This window comes from Pyxicephalus adspersus, chromosome 3, assembly GCF_032062135.1.
Source record: "Pyxicephalus adspersus chromosome 3, UCB_Pads_2.0, whole genome shotgun sequence".
Classification (NCBI taxonomy): domain Eukaryota; kingdom Metazoa; phylum Chordata; class Amphibia; order Anura; family Pyxicephalidae; genus Pyxicephalus; species Pyxicephalus adspersus.
The window spans coordinates 114583632-114602738 of NC_092860.1; the positions used below are offsets into that span (position 1 = coordinate 114583632).

Below are 19107 nucleotides of genomic sequence, written 5' to 3' on the forward strand. Positions count from 1 at the left end.
TTTTTTCCAATTTGCAAGTGGTGCTCCTTCATTGCTTTCTCAATCTACCTAGTAATATAAGTCACTTGTTTACAGAGATCAGTATCTGATGGTAAAGTACACAAAAACTGTATAAGTCAGCGCAATGACAATTATCCAACAGCTCAGTATGATTTATTATTGAGAAACAACTGTGCAAAGGAAGGGAGCTACTTATGGCATAACTTTAGATAACCCTTTGTGCTTTGGTAATCTCTGATCATGTAATAATGTATTACATTTTTTCTTTTAAGAAACAAATATTGTAAAATACAAAAAATGTAAATTAGATTACCAACATTTAAACAAAAGCTAATAATTAAATAAAGGTTCATTAGTGTTTTATTTAAAAAGTGTTGAATAAAAACAAATATAATTTTTTTCACAAACTAAATCTTAATGGATACAAATTTGCAGGATTAGAACACCTCCATCAAAATACTTTATTTGACTTTGTCATTTCATAAAAACATTTACAACTTTACCGCTGAATCACATTTCCTGTGTTTAGGCAGAAACAAAATTACATTTTTTAGGTTGCCTGAATTGTTTTGCATTAACTGTTTGTACAATGCTGAAATGACCAAGAAACCAACAACCGTGATCTATTTGTATGTGCCTTTTACATATCATTTTTTTTAAAGTCAAAAATTGCTTTTAATATATTTTTGAAAACCAACTCAAGAGTGTTTATGCCTACTTGCAGGAAAATTTTGAACAGTAACCACTAAAACCAATGTAGGCTGATCTAGTAATACATTTGTTGCTCCATACAAACATTAACAAATTGTCACAATGACACACATCACGTATTCAGAATATAATGTCTCAACATAATGAATTAATTATTTATGTTCTAATGCTTATCATTGTAAGTTAGGTCTTGGGAACCTGTGAGCATTGTTCAGGGTTTAACCTGCAAAACCTGCAGCCTGGCAATGACCCCATCAATGAAGTATTGCCACCTGTGCAGCTAAGATCAAAACTTCTTACAGATCAACAAGTACTACGTTTTGGGAGAGACTTACTTTCCCAGGAACAGTTACTTAGAACAGGGCAAGCAGAGGTCACAGATTTAATCAGGCTTCACCTCCTGAAAGGCTATTGGTATCTACCCAACCATATTCAAATTCCCCTGTTGTTGCCTTCACCTCGACCACGTGTGGGTCAAATCACATTTTTTCTTTTTTGTTGGGGGTAATTTGTCTTTTATTTACCTAGTCATGCATCACCAATAGTGATGTTTCTGTTTGGCTCAGTGGATATCTGGGTATAAATGATGAAGAAGTAAATTAGTTACAGCATGCAAAGTAGCAATGTGTAGTTCTAGCTTTTTCCTTCAAAGCCATACATATTACAATGAAACCACTGGTAATGTATCTGCAAATAGATATGACGAAAATAGAAATGATGAAATAGTGTTTAACATCCCAGATTAATTTTTATTGGAACTGAATATAACTGCTGTGGGTACTACTTTGGTTAGCTCTTTAAAGAGAAACTAAACCAAAAAACACCAGAAAGTAGATTTTTTTTGTCAGAAGAGACATGCAAAGTCTCTTTTTCACAAAAAAAAAAAACTTTTCTGGTGGGTTTTTTTGCCCACATTGCATGGTACATATGGCATGCAGCGTAGAGCTTGGCTCCATATGTAGCACTATTGCCAAAAGACCCAGGCATCAGAGACAAAGTAACCTCCTATTAAATCATCAGTGGCCATCCAATGGCCAAAGAGGATCGCTGTGGATTTAGATGTCTGCCGTAGAATTGTCTGCCGTAGAATTGGTAGCGAACATGGAGGCTTCAAGAGACATAGAGCTCCTAAAAAATGTTAAGTGTGTGTCAAAAATTATTATAAATTTTACAAATTTCCACAAGCATTTCATTCTGCTTTAACTGCATACAGTGTCCAACTACTACTTTCTGTGTACAGGCTTTAAACCAATTTCTATCTAATGTTAATAATGGGATGTAAGCCAACTGTCAAATTAAATTAGCGATAAACTTTCTTATTGGCTGGTGGTTTCCAGGGACAAGCTTGACCTATGAAAAGAACACATCATTCTAAGTTATAGCTGTGCTCTAATCATTGCCATTTTAATTGTAATGTAACAGTACTTTTTGATACTGTGATACTTTTTGATACTTAGTAAACTTCAGCTAAATCCTAAACCTGTTGAAATGTATTATATTATAATTAATGAAAAACAAAACAAAAACTGTACTTTTTATTTGTGAAACTCAAAAAGTTAATTTAGGCAGCAACAGGAACCCAGCTGACTGAGATGCAAAACAATATTTTTCATTTATTAAGGATAACAAATAGGAACAATTTCTATGTGTATTCATTTAGTACTAGGCACGATGTTTTCTCAAAAATCATAAAAGAAAAGTCTGCAGTTATTGTTACATATTTGCAAATAACCTTCAATAAAACCAGTTGAACGTGTGTTTCATTGACGTATGTTATTTCTTGATAAAACAGCCTATTGATCGTGCACCTTTGTAAAGCTTTGTAATATTATTGGTTACTCACCATGGTGGTTTCAGCAATTGACCCAAAGCTGTTTACAAATATGTTGCATGTGACATTTACTGGTGGTCCTGCAATAAAACAAGAAATAGGGGAAAATAAAAATTTAATACAGATAGCTTAAACAGAAGACAAAATTGCAATCCTTTCTGTTAAGAAATATAGAAATACAGTTAGTTACATATGAGATAGGGACTGTAGGTTTGTTCTTTTTGTTCTTAAGTTGAATTTGTGTGTTAAGTCGGAACAGGTACATTATGTTAATAAATGCAATTAGGACAGATGTTTGTCTCAACATATTATTAGGCATAATGGTGTAAATTACTGCATAAAATCCTCAATGTCACAAACAAAGCAAGAAAAGAAAAATAATGAAGCCTAGACATTCATTAGCTTCTGGAGCAATCTGTGCTTTGATATGCAAAAAGAAACAACTGAACAGTTTGTCTTGGTCATTAAAGAGTTAAAAGAGGCTGCAGAAAGAGGTCACATCCCTAAAATCACCCACAACCTCAGCTGTGTTTAGCAAATAATTTCTTCTGAAAGTCATGCACACCGCCCCCCTTCAAGCCTCCATTCTGCACAGGAGTGAGCAGGGAAGCCCTGTTCGTATCTAAGAGGCATCCATATGTTGGATGTCTTTATCCTGGGGACTACCTGTATGCTTATTCCAGAGCTGATTCCCTGGAGCTTAAAAAAAAAAAAAAAAAAAAAATTAGGAAGAAAAAAATATTTTACTTCATATAAATGGTAAATGAGCACCCCAAAGGGCAAAATTAGCTATGCAGATGACTGAAACCTATGTAGTGCCCAGGATTTTGACAGGACATATATTCTTTTAAGCAATGAGTTTTAAAACAAAAAATTTATTAGATATTCATTTATCACAAATGTGATATCTGAATACATCCAAATACTAGCCTTTACTTTTAGTATTATGATCTGTGGAATAGTTACATTTCCAATATCTGTTCCAACTCTCTTAAATATGATTTTTTTTTTATCTTTGTTCTATGTCAGGTAAAGATGTAAACCCATGTAACTCAATACATACTCACAGAAGGCTTCCTTCTATGATGCAAATATCCAAATTAAAAGCCTTGTTGGATAAGTATCACTTGATAAATTATTTGGAAATTATGTATATTCTCTGTGCAGTAAATATTAATCAGTGTTGTAGTTTTCCCTGACCTCTGAATGAATCTACATCAATTGTATGTTAATAATTTAAAATAATTCCACAAAATGGCTTTTTATATAGACTTTTTTCAGTTTTCTTTTAAATAACTAAAGCAATTTAAACAGTGCCTATAACCTACAAAGCATTTTTGCAGTGTCTGCTTCTTGCCCTTTTTTAGGCATCAAAGAAAATGAATTTCAATATTAAACTATTTAAAATGCATGAGGATAAAGCAATAAGAGAGGGTCAAAATATTGTACTGTTCAGAGATTACCGAGGATATTAGCGATGGCAACAATGGCATCATTATTTTCTAATCTTCATTAGAAAACCTAAAGTCAATTGACTTTCACTCTCTGCTCATTTACACAGGTACACCGCATCCTTCTGGAGGCTGATTGGACATCTTATTTAGCTTTATAGCCTCATATAAACTAATGTAGCCTAGTTATGCTTTTATTCAAACAGCGCATATGTAACATTTTTAAACCTTCAAGGGGCTGTCAAAAGTAATATTTTATAATAAAACTAATCTAAAATGCATCCGTTCTATTGTCTCTAAGGCAAAGCGGCTATTCTCCTGCTGTGAAGATCAGAAGCTTAAAACAAACTGAAATTTCATTAAAGCTAAATATAATTTAGAACAATATACGCCTGATGTAAATGAAAACTTTATGAAGCGTTACCAATGAGTCTGATGACCATATAAATGTGCAAGCAGAAAGGTCAAGTGTATTTCTAAATATCAGTGATCTCTGACATAAATACTAAGATCCCTAATAATATGTTGTAAAGGATTACACAATCCAACAAACAGAGGGGTGATGGACTATAAAAAATTCTTCCGTTAGCAAAATGATTGTTCACTTAGGTTAAATTCCAACTCACAATAATGTACAGCAGAATTTTCCACCCTAATACTCACTGTTGCAGGAGAAACAAATATCTAAAAAAATTCAGTTTTTCAACATCAAACACATAGATATTTCCCAAATATGTCACTAAAAGCAACAGTTCCAAGGCAGGGACAGGTAGTCTATAGATTATTTATTACTATAGATTATCAACTCCAATCTGTATTTTTAATTATATCAAATAGAGCCTGCAATATCTGAGCAGTATAAATATAACACAATAGTTAGTAACTCCTATGTGCTTATTAAATAATATATGTTGGTACATTTATTATATCATTTTGCCAATGTATTACATTTTTCTAGGCACACATCCTGTTTTAAAGGTTAATTGAAACTATTTTGTTTCAGCCCCAAATATATGCATAGCTGAGGTCATTGAGGTCGGGCTTGTCAGTACATGATGGCTTACTTAAAGTTTTACAGCAGGGAAAATAGTATACTTCATACAAATATAATAATGGCTTCTATTATTAAATTTCTAATTCCTAAACCTATCCACCAGGCACTGCAATAGTCATGGTGCTTTGAGCATTTTTGTGGGGGAATGTGATTAAATACTTTAGTATCAGCTACTATTGGTAGATACCACTGGAACAGTTGTATAGTGTGGTTCGCAGTAAACATTTTTGAGAAATATCATAAATGGACGAGAAGGTTGCTGGTACTTGAAAAATGCAACAGTTGCAATGTTGTACACTACTGAGCGAAGATTGAAAAACATTGTACAATACAAGGCAAAATAGGAAATGATTTTACCTTTGAAATTAGGTCTTATTCTAGCATCATATCCAGATGTTCTTCCCATCAACTTATCCAGAAAATCGGATGGTGACATAGGTGAACTACGGGACCGAGCACTGTCTGTTTCTTTGGTAGCAACCAAACTGCAATTAGAAAAGAGTGTAAATAATGTTAAACTACATATAGCAAAGACATATGACTTTTAGAAAACAAATACCAAAGTATGAAATTTCATTGTTTATATTTGCAAGCACATCTGCAATTTGGTGTACCAGACACTGACCACCGCTAAAAAAGTAGATGTTTTCATTGATTGTGTGGTCTGGAAAATTCAGGTGTGTGTTACACAATACCATGGAGGAAAGTACTCAGAAATTATCAAAATTGATCTTAGAGAGGCTATTAGGAATGTTAGGAGGCCAATTCGAAGTCCATAATTTTACAGTGAGAATAAATATTTACAAGTGGTACAACACAAAACAGTTACCAATGTTTCCAGGGGTGGACATCCCAGCAAATTCCCCCCAAGGTCAGACTGTGCAGAGCTCAGCAAAATTGCAAAGCATACAAGAGCCACATCTCAGTTAGAATGATAAATGATAAAGTTCATGACTATGGTATGAATGAGCCTATTCTAAAAAACAATATAATTCACACCTCTTTAAAACATTTAAGTTTATATAATACACAACACAGATATGCTAGAAAATGGCCGTCCGGCCTTTTATTAACACATTTTGTTACACATCTTTTATTGATAACATAATATAAACATAAATATCAACCATAACTAAAACTATACATCCCCATCGTCAGGTGTCAGGTCCTCTACCCACGTTGTTAACCCTTTCAAAACCATTAATCAGGGATCTGCGTTCCGATTGATATACATATATATATACCACTGTTCCCAGACGCCCCTACCCGCCTCAGGAACTATATCAACCACGCATACCTCCCAATATTACCCCCACAACAACCATATTACATAAACTTGGAGACCCCATACCACCGATGGCTCTCCACACTCCATCACTTTTTCCCCACATACCTGTACAACACCCTTCCCTTCGAGGACCTCACCCTGCCAACCCTTATGCCCTGCCAAAACTACTACTTTAATAACTTCAGGGAGGGCGGGTGGGAATCTCTTCAATTTGATGAAATTACCTGCCTCTTACTACTCCCCCCACTCTGCTTTTATTGACCTATTTGACCCCACCCAATGCACCAATTCTTAACCAATCAATTCAAATCAAAATTTGACACATACTCCTCCCCTATGCACCTTTTATCTGACCAATCAATTTAAATCAAAACCTGCATCTTTAACCCATTAACTGACCTCTGCCCATTCCCCCACAGTCATGTTGGCCCCCACCTAGCTCCCCTCTCGCAGGCTCTAGGGCCTCCCTTGACAGTACAATCAGAAGAAAATTGAACAAGTATAAGTAAAACAAGCCTTGTTTTTCAAGGATTGCCAGAAGAAATCATTTTCTCTCTAAGAAGAATATGGATGGAAGCACAACATTTTGAAAGTTGCATCTAAACAAACAACAAGACTTTTGCAACAATGTCACAATGACAAAGCCACATTTGGCAAAAACCAAACACAACATATCAGCACAAACACCTCCTACCAACGGTCAAGAATAATGGTGGGGGGCTAATAATCTGGGCTTGGAGCCACAGGACCTGAAAGTACTTATATTCTCGAAGTCAACCCTGAATTTCCATGTATACCAAAGTACTCTGGAGGTAAACATGGGGCCATTTGTACTGCAAATAAAGTTCGGTTAAATTTGGGTCATGCACAAGGACAATGATACCAAGCACACCAACAAATCTAAAACAGAATGGCTGAAAAAGAGAAGAATAAACGTGTTGTAATGGCCTAGTCAAAGTCCAGATCTCAACCCAAATAAGTGAAAACTTTTTGATAATCAAAAGCAAGATCATCATGTTTGTTAGTAATTGCTATGGCAAATTATAGGTGAGGTTGGTGGTCCTAAATAGAGAAACTGGCCCTGTGATATTGTGGAAAATAATAATTATTGACCTCCCTTTTAAATATAAAATTGTCTTCTATTAAAATGCCTTTGTCTGGAAATTGTCTCTAGCAGACTAGGGTCATACATTTCCCCTCATCAGGTATTTATTTATCTGACAACCAGGGTCCTTTCAGACCCTCTAAGTCACAACACCTGCGACTGTCTGGTTTTTGTGTCTGCAAGACTCATAAGATTCAGATAAGGCTAGACAGAGTGTCTCAGATTGAACTTTGAGTGGCATTTTTAAACCCATTTATTAATAAGCTTTATATTTCTAATAAACCATTCTGTATAAAATAGTAGTTGACTGATTTGTAGTTGGATCGCTATAGTGAGAATTTTGAGACCAAGAACTAATTTCCTAGGCTTTAGGAAAGTCTGGAAACCATATTTAGCCTGTTCTGGTTAACCATAAATCCCAGACATGCCTAGTTTGGTCTCTGTGAACTCCTTAATCTGTGGTGAAATAATAATCTGGGGGTTGGTATTTCATAAAACCTGTACTTATGGAATTATTATTACTGGCTAGAACAGGGGCTTCTTGGGAGTGTGTACAAGCATCCTAATCTTTGCCCCTCAAAACCCCCACCCTGCTATCATTGGATGGTCCTATTAGTCCCACCTCTGTTGTTGGCATAGAAAAAGCCATGTAGCAGCATAGAAAAAGCCATGTAGCCATTCTAGTAGAAGGAGCTCTCACTGATATCATCTTGTTGCTAAGGACAATGGCACTGACACATTGAGCACTGCAGGGAGCCCAGTGACTCTGACTAAAAACTTGGACTTTACACAGCAACCTGGACCAAGGAAAACCAACTCTACCTAAGTATTATTTCACAGTTTTCCCTTTTTATTGTATGCTGTTGCTAAAGTTCTATTATTATTATTTGATTAGTCCTTATTTTTCTGTAATAGTTTTTGCACTGTTTTTGTATGTTTTTATTTAACAAACACCATAAAAAGTGTAAGCTGGATCTCTGAATGATCTAAGTAAAATTAGTGTAACTTGCTAACCTGAAGGCACTACTATAAATATTGCGATTACTGAGAGACGCAGAAACATACCTGTGGTTGCCAAGGGTAACAATGCACCTAAGCACATGGTGGCAGTCTACCTGTGATGGTATGTTTGGCAAGGGCTAACAGAGTGGTTAACATTTATCACAGATCAGCAGCACAGCTGATCTGGTACTTGTTCACCAGACATATGTCAGATCAGCAGCAGTTGGTTCCCTTACCTTGCTTCTAGCTGCTCTGTCTAGGCTCTGGAGTTAGAGACGTCACCAAACTTTTCCAGCTGATTTATATATTTATATAAGCTTTGTTCAGACTGACACTCCTTGTCTTCGCAATAGGTGCGTTTACCCAAGGCTCCAGTGCTGAGTGCTGATTCCTTAAATCTGACTCTTGTTTGTTCTGACTTTGATTGTTTGCCACCTGCCCTAACCTGGTCCTGTTCTGGTTTTTGAGATTGTCTAGCAATTTGGTCCTATGCTTCGGTTCTATCTGCAGTCAGCTGCTGTCTGCATAGGTGTGTCTGAGGGCCGCAACCTGGGTGCTGTCCACAGCAAAGTCCATCACTCCTTGTGGGGTGCTCTGGTGAACGCCGGGTGGTTCCTTAGACTCTGCGCCTCAGCTCATACCTCCGCCAAACGTGAAGATTGCACACATGGTCCACTTCCCCATACTTGTGGCAGATCCGTGACGGTTTGCAAAGGCCATGGACCCTGCTGACATTCCTCTGCCAAGCACCCAGCAAGCCTTGGTGCGACAAATTGAATATCAGGAGGCCCAGACTGATCAAGTTGTCCAGGTGCTGCAGGACTTATCATCTCCAATGCAGCAGCTCCAGACCTCCCGGCTGGGAAGTGCTGCAGCTGCTCCTTCCCCAGCTTCTGTGTTTCTTCTGCTACCATCTCTCCTGCATCCGAGCCAAAGATGAATTTGCCATATCGTTTTTCCGGTGACCAGAAGAAGTTTTCTAACTTCAAGAATGCTTTCCTACTTTATTTTCGCCTTCACCCACACACTTCTCTGGCTCTGAGGAACAGCGAGTTGGCCTTGTAATGTCCTTACTTCAAGGTGATCCACAGTCCTGTGCTTTCAGTTTGCTACCTGGTAACCCTGCCCTTCCTTTTGTGGATTCCTTCTTCTAAGCACTTGGTCTGCTCTCCGTTCCCTGCACGAGGGACACAGAACCACGGAGGAGTATTGCACAGTGGTCTGCTGATTCCCAGTGAAACAATCCCGCTCTCTGTTCTCAGTTCCGACTAGGACTGTCTAAAATGATTAAAGACTCTATTGTGCACTACCCTCTACCTGAGAGTCTGGATGCTGCCATGCAGTGTCATCTGCAAACAAAGAATAATTGGAAAGTTTGCTCTCCTAAAGTTGAAGGTTTTTATCTTTCCTGTTTTTGCTTCCTTGTTTACAGCTTACATTAAATGAAACCATATTATGGTCACCGATACCCATTTTCTTTTTTATATGAACACATTGGTTAAAAGCTCTGCATTAGACAACTGGGAAACTCCAGCAGAGTATAATTTGTAGTTGGAGCTTCTATAAACTGTACCATAAAATTATCATGTAATAAATTAATACATTTCTACCTTTTTGCTACATGTAGTGCCATTACTCTAGTCAATGTCAGGGTAATTAAAACCTCCCATTATTATACCTATGCCAGCGTTTTCAGCTATACATATACTAGATAGATAGATAGATACATAGATAGATAGATAGATAGATAGATAGATAGAGAGAGGGAGACCGAGACCTTCATCTGTTTTATTATGTTGTATTACAACAATTTGCTCCATTCTTATCTCCCTCCTTACATAAAGAATATGGATAATCCTATCACTCCAAAAGTGCCAACAACACCTGACCTAGGACAACAATGTGATGAAAGATAACAAATCACTCTCCATTTGGCTAGGGCTCTGCTGGATAAAACAGATGTTGTAATACACATTTTGACAACAATACAACACAATGTAAAATAACAAAAGCCCAATAACCTTCTTCTACCTTTATGCCATTGAGAACTTCAAGCAATGGGCAGACATCATACACAAAGGAAACAGGCCCCAAGAAATATTAAAATAAAACCTTTGTCATTTAATTGACAAATAAATTAGAAATCTTTTAGTGTAGTGAACACTGAGAGATCTTTTGCTTATTAATCCTGGCAAGTATAATTCTGCTGAGTACAGAAGGTAAATATGCTGCAATATCAGGGGTAGTTTATTACAGTATATAGTAAGTGAGGAAACTGAACTGCTATCTGCCATTCTAATCCTGGCTTTTGGACACAGATCAAAAGACACAGAAGTATTCAACAAAGTGCTGCCAGAACTGTTGCCTGTACCTGTCAATTGTTTTACCGACTTACTCTACATCATTGAACACACTGACACACTCTCTTGTTGGGTGTCCAGTTGTTCCAAAATATACATTTACCTTCTATATTATGCTTCTCTTCCTGCATTTTAGTTTTATGACAGTAAAACATTATTGCTGTAGGATACAACTTTGTATATTAATAATATTTATTGCATGGCAGCTGGCTACTATAATCAAACTAAAATGACTTTACCCAAAGTGCCAGCTATTTTAGAAACAAATTAGTTAAGTGTGCACACTACAAGTTGACATAATATTTGCTTGAATATAATAAATCAATAGGACAAGGGTTGTATATAAGTCAAGGGTCCCCTGCTACATGATAGCACTGAAATGTGAAATAGGTTAAAACATTTCAGTGTATTCAGTATTGCATTTCTTTCATACAGTTGGTCACAGTAGCCATAAAGATTGTACAAATATTTAAATAATATGTTGTACACATATCATGCCCAGGTTACCTATTAGGCAAAACAACAGCCACAATTAAAGTAGTGTGAAAGTTGGAGTACATGAGACAGATATTTGCACTGAAAAAAGCACTTTTCCTTACATGAGGCTTGTGTACCATCTCTCCATAGAGTGCTCTTTGCTGACAAATGTCAGGGCATTAAAAACTTCCAGTACCCATTAATAGGTACAGATTGCCCAGCTTTGTGAGGACACATTAAAATGTTATAGGAAAATCAACAGAGACATTAAACAGAACAACACAAACAAAGCACATGAAAGTAGTGACAGATGGAAATAATAGCAGAAGGTCCAGTGGCACAAGGAAGGGAAAAGCAGTGAAGTGAACGCAATACAGGAATCGGAACAAAATCAAGCAGCCAGTACAGACTGGAGAGAGTGCATTGATTTATGATGAGATTTATGCCTTGACATTCAATTTTTGGCACCTTTGAAATATAAGTACACACTAAACTGTTCCTGCATCGCTTCCTCGGTAAGTGCAAAATCAGATTGTCATCATACACAAAAACAAGGTATATATACTTTAATTTTATAAACAGTGTAAGAAGCAAAGCACCAAGCAAAAAAGTAAAGTATCCCACAACATCTGTTCACATTTACTTTGCTTTGATATTATGTTTCACTGCTTGCAAAGATGTACATAAAGATTTTAAATTGCATTTAACATTTGCATTCAAGTCTAGTAGCTAGCTTTATTTGGCATTTTAAACATCTTTTAGGGACAAGGACCTTGTCACCGTTGCTGTAAATTATTTCTTTTATTATTCCTTAATCCAGTAAACATGTCCAACCGTTGCAAAAAGCAAGTAGATTTATTCTATTATTGATATGTTTTCATATAGAATGTAGTGTAGTGTAGCATTTGCAGAAATTACACAATTTCTTGGTTGCTTCATTAACAATTTCCAGAAATACACAACTAAACGCTGCTGTATGACTGTATGCTGTCTAAACAGTCCAGCTCAGTCAATATGTGATGCATTATAAACAGAAAAGTTATAATGGCCTAGCTAAATCCTCATGTCACCCTGATACCACAAATCACAACGGGAGGGTTTCAGCAGGAAAGTTAGTGCTGTTAAGTGACAGCACTGGTGCTGTTTGACAAGTTGCGGCCCTGTATATGAGCAGTGACAATGTTCATAGCCACTCTTCTTGCAACATCTTCTCATTCTACTGTAGTAATAACTGGCACAGTCAACATAAGGGGGGCAACTCTGAATTCAGGAGCGGTGCAGAAGCGTTTATACATCATAAGAGGGGAACTGCAGGAATGTTGCTACACAATCACAGAAAACTAGTAACTGCAGATGTATTTATAATTAAGTGCTACAGCAAACACTCTTTTATTGGGAGGCCATAGTTTTTGTCACCTTTTTCTGACCAGCTAAGGCAACAACGTGCATAAACCTTTCAGATTTGTCTGTATGTATTACCAAATTTTTAAAAGATTCAGGCAGTCAGTCACTGCTGAATTGTAATTTTACATTAATTCTAATAAAGCTGTCAAAGGCGGGAAAAGATACACTTTCATCAGTGAAGCTGGGTGATCCAGCAAACCTGTAATGGTCCAGGATTGACCTAACACAAGTGATAGATGGACTTTTCATGCAATTGTCCATGTAAAGAGCAGTTGCAAAGTTCCAGATAAAGAATGTTCAAAATTAAATTTAGGACAGTATGGCAGGCTCATTGTGTAAAAGGAAATTCAGGGTTGTTTTAGCAGAAATTTGGAAGGCAGTCCATATTGTTAATGAATGTTTCATTCCCATTGGATTTTTTTTAAGCTGCTGCGTTTAGTGGCTGTTACGTTTGTTCTAACTTCTGATTCATTGTTCTGAAATAATTCCAAAATGCTCTTAGATTGGCACTAATTGGCACTTAGATGTTGGTGCTCGCCCAGGCTGCAACATGACTATGCCTGTTTCACCAACATTTTTTCTTCATATAAAAGGATAAACCCTTTTTATTTAAGGATAAAAATATATATTTTTTTTGTTTAAATATTTTTATTTTTTTTTAAAAAAAGGGAGGCCCCTTCCCTTCTGTATTTACTGATACTACAGTAAAGACTAAATGGGAGACCAGAGCCTCCTGGGATACATACTTCACGTATCCCAGGGGTCTTCAGGCTGCTCCATCTGTGTATGTCCAATCTCAAGCATGTGCAGAAGGGTCTTTTTCCTACAATGGGGGAATGAGATTGGCACTCCTTTTTTCTCCATTTTCACAGGCTACGTCACTCGATCTCAGAAATGCGCAGTACAAGATTGGGTGATATAGTCAGAAGAAGACAGAAGACAGAAGAAGATTGCGAGCTGGAAGAAACATGGCGCGGGACCTAATCGAGGACAGAGTTGGAGGGATCAAGGTATCAGTGTTTTTTTCAAGTTTAGTTCGGCTTTAATTAGTTAGGCTTTGGCTCCTGTCATGGCTTACTGGATTAAATTTGGAATTAGTAAAATCAATTGAATTTAGGGCAAAAGTCACATTGAAGTATAAGACCTTACTAACCTATGCATTTTGTAACTTTACCACCAGTTGCAAAGGGTGAATAACTAATGTTATTCTATTGTATGAATGCCCACTAAGTCATCCACTAAGTTCCACTGGTTGACCTCTAATACTCAATGTAGCCACAATCCCGTCTCTATTGTTTAGAAGTGTTACCTAAACCAAGAAGTGCTTTTATTTCACAGCCTATCTGCTTTTATGCAGCCTTGAGTGATAACTTTGCTTTGTGTGAATGAAATGGCAAGGTCAGAAATATTCCTTTATTTTTCAGGCTTTAAAATGTTCTTATACAGTACATTGAAAGGCTAAAATCTCAGTTGCTAAAAAAACAAAAAAAAAAAAACAAACATAAAATATCACAATACCTCTTTAGGTTCATGCTTTACTTTTTTTATATTTTTTAAAATAAAACTTTGACTTATACTTATTTTAATCAGCTTATATTCATAGGTCTTTAAGGTCACGGTATTTATCTGACAATACAATCTCTGCACAGTCCTCTTTATCAACCACTTTGCAATATAGGAGCCCACCTACATCATCCATACAGTTCATGACCAGGTACGAAAGCCCTTATATCACTCAGTTGTTTTTAATAAGTCAACCAGACTGCAAGGTGCATGACCCATTTTAGTGTTACAGTCCAAACATGCTAGATTAGAGTTATGATAGTTAAGTGTTAAGGTCAGGTACTAGGGAGTTGGATTTAGGATGAAGCTTAAGGTTTGTTAAGTATAGTTTTAGGAAGGGAGTTTAAAACAAAGCTCTTCTCATCCCAATCCTCCTTCCTCTACTATTTTGAAAAATAACATGCCAACTGAAGTTTATTTTTGCTGTTGCCACTTCTGTAACCGAATTAATGAGCCACCTTTTTTTATATCATCATTAAATAGGAGGTGGCCACACCTCCAAAGCAGTGATGTAGACATAAAAATATTTCTAATGAAAAAAGATAGTGGACTGCCCACTGTTCACATTTATATGTTTTCACTGTGTTGTGTGTGTGGTGTATATAAAAAAAAACTATATTATACAATTTTGTTACAGGTTCCAGCAAAACACAAATTAGATCAATCTAAATGCTTAAAAATGAAGTTTTACCTAATTTACTCCTGCCTGCCTAGAATGCATTGCAACAAACCAAATGATACATGTGCGTGAATGTAGACTTTGTGTTATACAAACGTCATAACAGTTCAGAAACATTTTGGTTGGCCAGAAACTACCCATATAAATGAAAAATACCTTGGCCCTGATTTAATAAAGCTCTCCAAAGCTGGAGAGAATACACTTTCACCAGTGAAGCTGGATGATCCAACAAACCTAGGATGGATCTGGTCCAGGATTCAAAGCATTTACTAGCAAATAGCAAATGACATTGAATAAATCCATTCCAGGTTTGCTTGATCACCTAGCTTCACTTGTGAAAGTGTATTCTCTCCAGCCTTGGAGAGCTTTAATAAATCAGGCCCCTTATCCCCACATTTAACATTCTATGCTATGTAGATTTGCAAGTCATTGAAGAAACATGTGTTTTTTAAGGCAATTGCCATTCAAGTATTTTATGTGATAACATTTTACTGAACTATATGACCTGTGTCTACTTTTTGGTTTGGTACTCTATGAAAATCCTTTATATGGCACAATGCTTCCACAGATCTACTTTATCTGCTGCTAGAAAATATCCCACCCGGGATACATGTACTATGTATTAGATGGATACATGTATTGCTCTAAGCACTCCCTCTGTGGGTTGTGATCAGTATACCATATACCAGGGGGTAAGTTTCTGGCAGTCATGTGACCTTCTGCCCAGTCTCATGATCCTTCCTTTTATTAAAGGATAACAGGCTGCAGAATTATACCTGAACAAAGAGGCTGTTTCAGTGTTTCTTGAGTCCCTGGTCTTTGTTATCAGTTTCGTTCTGACTATCCTTGCCTATCTGGACCAGTAACTGTTCTGACTTTGCTATAGTCTTGCTTCACTGGTTTCTAATCCCTTATTCTCCAGTTATTGATCAAAACTTCATCCTGATTTTCACCTGATTACATTTTTACTTTATGAATCTGTACCTTGTTGCCTCAGCATGTTTAGGGACTGCAACCATCACCATTATTCCTGAGGGCACTGATGAAACCAGATGTATATAGTATGTCTTTGTCTTTGCCCCTTCACAATTGGTCCACTATCCTGCCCCGGAATGCATATGCACACTAAATTCTACTAATCTCCCTAATACTTGAGTGGAGCTCTCCTTTAACTGTAATTTTTTATTATGAATATTAAAACCCTTATAAAGCCTAGGTCGACTTGCTTTGTAGTAACTCTACCATCTTTTAATGGACAGTCTGTTTCTATTATACATTTTGTGGCCTAACGTCCACTTTTTAATGTGTTATTTATTTGTATTCTGAATACTTAACAACATTTTCTCCCTGAACTACACAATATCGTGCTGCATGCCATTCTGATTTCACATTGTGATGGACTTGGGACAGATGTACACTCTCTATGGATCAATAATCATTATCATTCTCTTGAATAGCTGTAGAGGATAATTGCTATCACACTTCATTGACTCCAAACACAGAAATGGTAAATCTGGCTTATAACAGCCTTGATCATGAAATGTTAATTCGTGTCATTACATTCTCCTCTTAAAAAAATGAAATTCTTTTGAAGTTTTAAAGGGCTATTTACTACTTAAAGCTGAATGTCAGACAGAAAGGAAAATGAAAAATGCTATTTTGTAAAGTTATATAATATATAAAAATATGCACGGAATTTTAGATGCAGCTAGTAAAATTACCTAAATATTATTTTTTTTCATTACCTTCTTCATAGTAACACTGGATATTGGATGTATTACCAAGTGCTGCTAATATGCAATTGAAAGTATGCTCACAGGACAGAAAACTGAAGTAATGACCGCATCAGTGTATTGCTGCTATTCCTTGTTCCTAGCAGCTGGCTGGAGGTTGGTCCTTGTCCGAGCCATACGGCTTAACTGTAGTAAAGTGTAATGTGGTAACTAACTAATAGTCTAATAGTGGTCCCCAGAATTTAGGAGTGTACAGAATTGCCAATCCTTTAGCAAAAAAAAAAAAAAATCAAACATATGCATTTTAACTTTTCTTTTTTACCTTCATGGCTTTAAAAACTTCCCAAGAGGGAAGACACATTTCTTTAGCTCATAGAACTATAACACTGGATATTGGATGTATTACCAAGTGCTGCTAATATGCAATTGAAAGTATGCTCACAGGACAGAAAACTGAAGTAATGACCGCATCAGTGTATTGCTGCTATTCCTTGTTCCTAGCAGCTGGCTGGAGGTTGGTCCTTGTCCGAGCCATACGGCTTAACTGTAGTAAAGTGTAATGTGGTAACTAACTAATAGTCTAATAGTGGTCCCCAGAATTTAGGAGTGTACAGAATTGCCAATCCTTTAGCAAAAAAAAAAAAATCAAACATATGCATTTTAACTTTTCTTTTTTACCTTCATGGCTTTAAAAACTTCCCAAGAGGGAAGACACATTTCTTTAGCTCATAGAACTACTTTTATAAAAAAAAAACAAAAAAACATAATGTACATATGGAAATAAAATCAGGCAAACAATCAGTTTGTCAGGTTTTTATGTGAAAGTGATGGGAAGTCACTCAAATTGGAATGATTAAACTTTTTTAAAAGAATTGGGAAGGATTACAACAGGGGTCGGCAAACTCTGGCCTTTAGGTGAGATACGGCCTGGCGGGTAGTTCACTGCTAACGCCCCCTGGTCAATCCAGCCGGCAACCAGCGGCTCCGGAGCTGCGGGTTGGCGGCGGATCAGCCAGGGGGCGTTAGGAACTACCGGAGCTGCTGGAGCTCTGGAGCTCTGGTGCCGCCCCTTGCAGTTGCTCCCCGGTAAATAGGGAATGCTCCTTGAAGGTAAATCCCTCTCCTCCACAATGCATACGAAGGAGAGGGATTTCACTTTAGGGAGCGTTCTCTGGTGGTGGGCAGAGCCATTAGGGCAGGTCTGGCCTAGTGTGCTCCCGCCCACCCAATAAATGGCCTAGTGACCATAAAACTTTGCCTTGCTCATAGCTCTAAACTTAGGAGTATTAAACTTAACAAGTTTGAAAAAGAAAAATCATAGCTCAGACACATGAAAAGAAGAAAGACAGAGCTGTTAACACACATGAGAAAGAAAGGAGGATCATAATCCTATGATTTTATAATGTATATATCTACAATTGTTAGGTGCACAAGATGTGCTATGATCATACGGATAAATATATATATATACACATACATAACACATAAGTATGTTATGTGTTTTCTAATAGGCAATATGTAACAATGTGATATCTGTGTAGTCGATTTTCCATTTTTTTTGCTGTTACAACAATTTACCAAGCCATAAACTGTGCCAAATAATATTGACTACCCATATGCTAGAATGTGATGTTTATGCAAAATGCAAAATTATCAAATTAAAAAGATCTAATTACTAAACCGAATGATTAATGTTGTCTAAACACAATTAGATTGTTGAAACCAATACACTTGATTCTACACTGGCTTGCAATATTAAGGCAGTTTTATGTTAAAGAAAAAACAACAAATAAATCAGAGGCTAATTTAATGAAAACTGTAACTAGACGGCATAGCATAAAATGAATCAACAATCCAACTTCTTTGTTATAAAGTCTCCTTTTTTAACCCAAGTGGTGTAAATATAGTCATATATGTGAATGGGTGCATGTGAAGACAAAACAGATCCTGTACTATATCATTAGGATTTGGAGAGCTTACAATGGACAACACTTAACTCCTGAAATGCCTCCAGTCTACAAAACATCCAGGGGGCTTTTGGGTTCCTGATATCACTAGACATAGCTCTCTCTTTTATTCTTTCATCTCATCATGATAACATTACATAGGCACCATCTAATTGATGCATGGGTCCTGTTTGCCATATGTGTTTCTTACAATGGTCCTTATTGGACTATTATCTATTTGCATATTGTTCTTTCTTATGACTTTACTGTTGAAAAGTACCTTTTGAAATACAAAAAAAAAAAATACAAAAAAAATAGATTTACCCATAATTATTGATGCATGGAGAGTGGCCCATCAAGTCAGACTACACCTACTGTTCCCTATGATACCCTGACCTCATGCTAGAGTTTAGACACATTCTTGGTTAGCAATTATATGCCTCAACTCAAAACAGTCATAAGTTATTTAAGCAAACAATCTATGGTCTTTAAATACCTTATGA

At 36.6% G+C, this 19107-nt stretch overlaps 1 protein-coding gene across 1 annotated transcript in view; it reads right to left on the reverse strand.

Moving 5' to 3' along the window:
* Positions 1–19107, reverse strand: part of GLRA3 (glycine receptor alpha 3) — a 95786-nt gene that overhangs the window by 68804 nt on the left and 7875 nt on the right. Inside the window, exons 2-3 of the mRNA XM_072406846.1 lie at positions 5405–5532; positions 2555–2622 (exon numbers count right to left, since the gene is read on the reverse strand). Of these exons, the coding sequence (XP_072262947.1) occupies positions 2555–2622; positions 5405–5532 (196 nt within the window). The remainder of the gene's footprint in view (positions 1–2554; positions 2623–5404; positions 5533–19107) is intronic.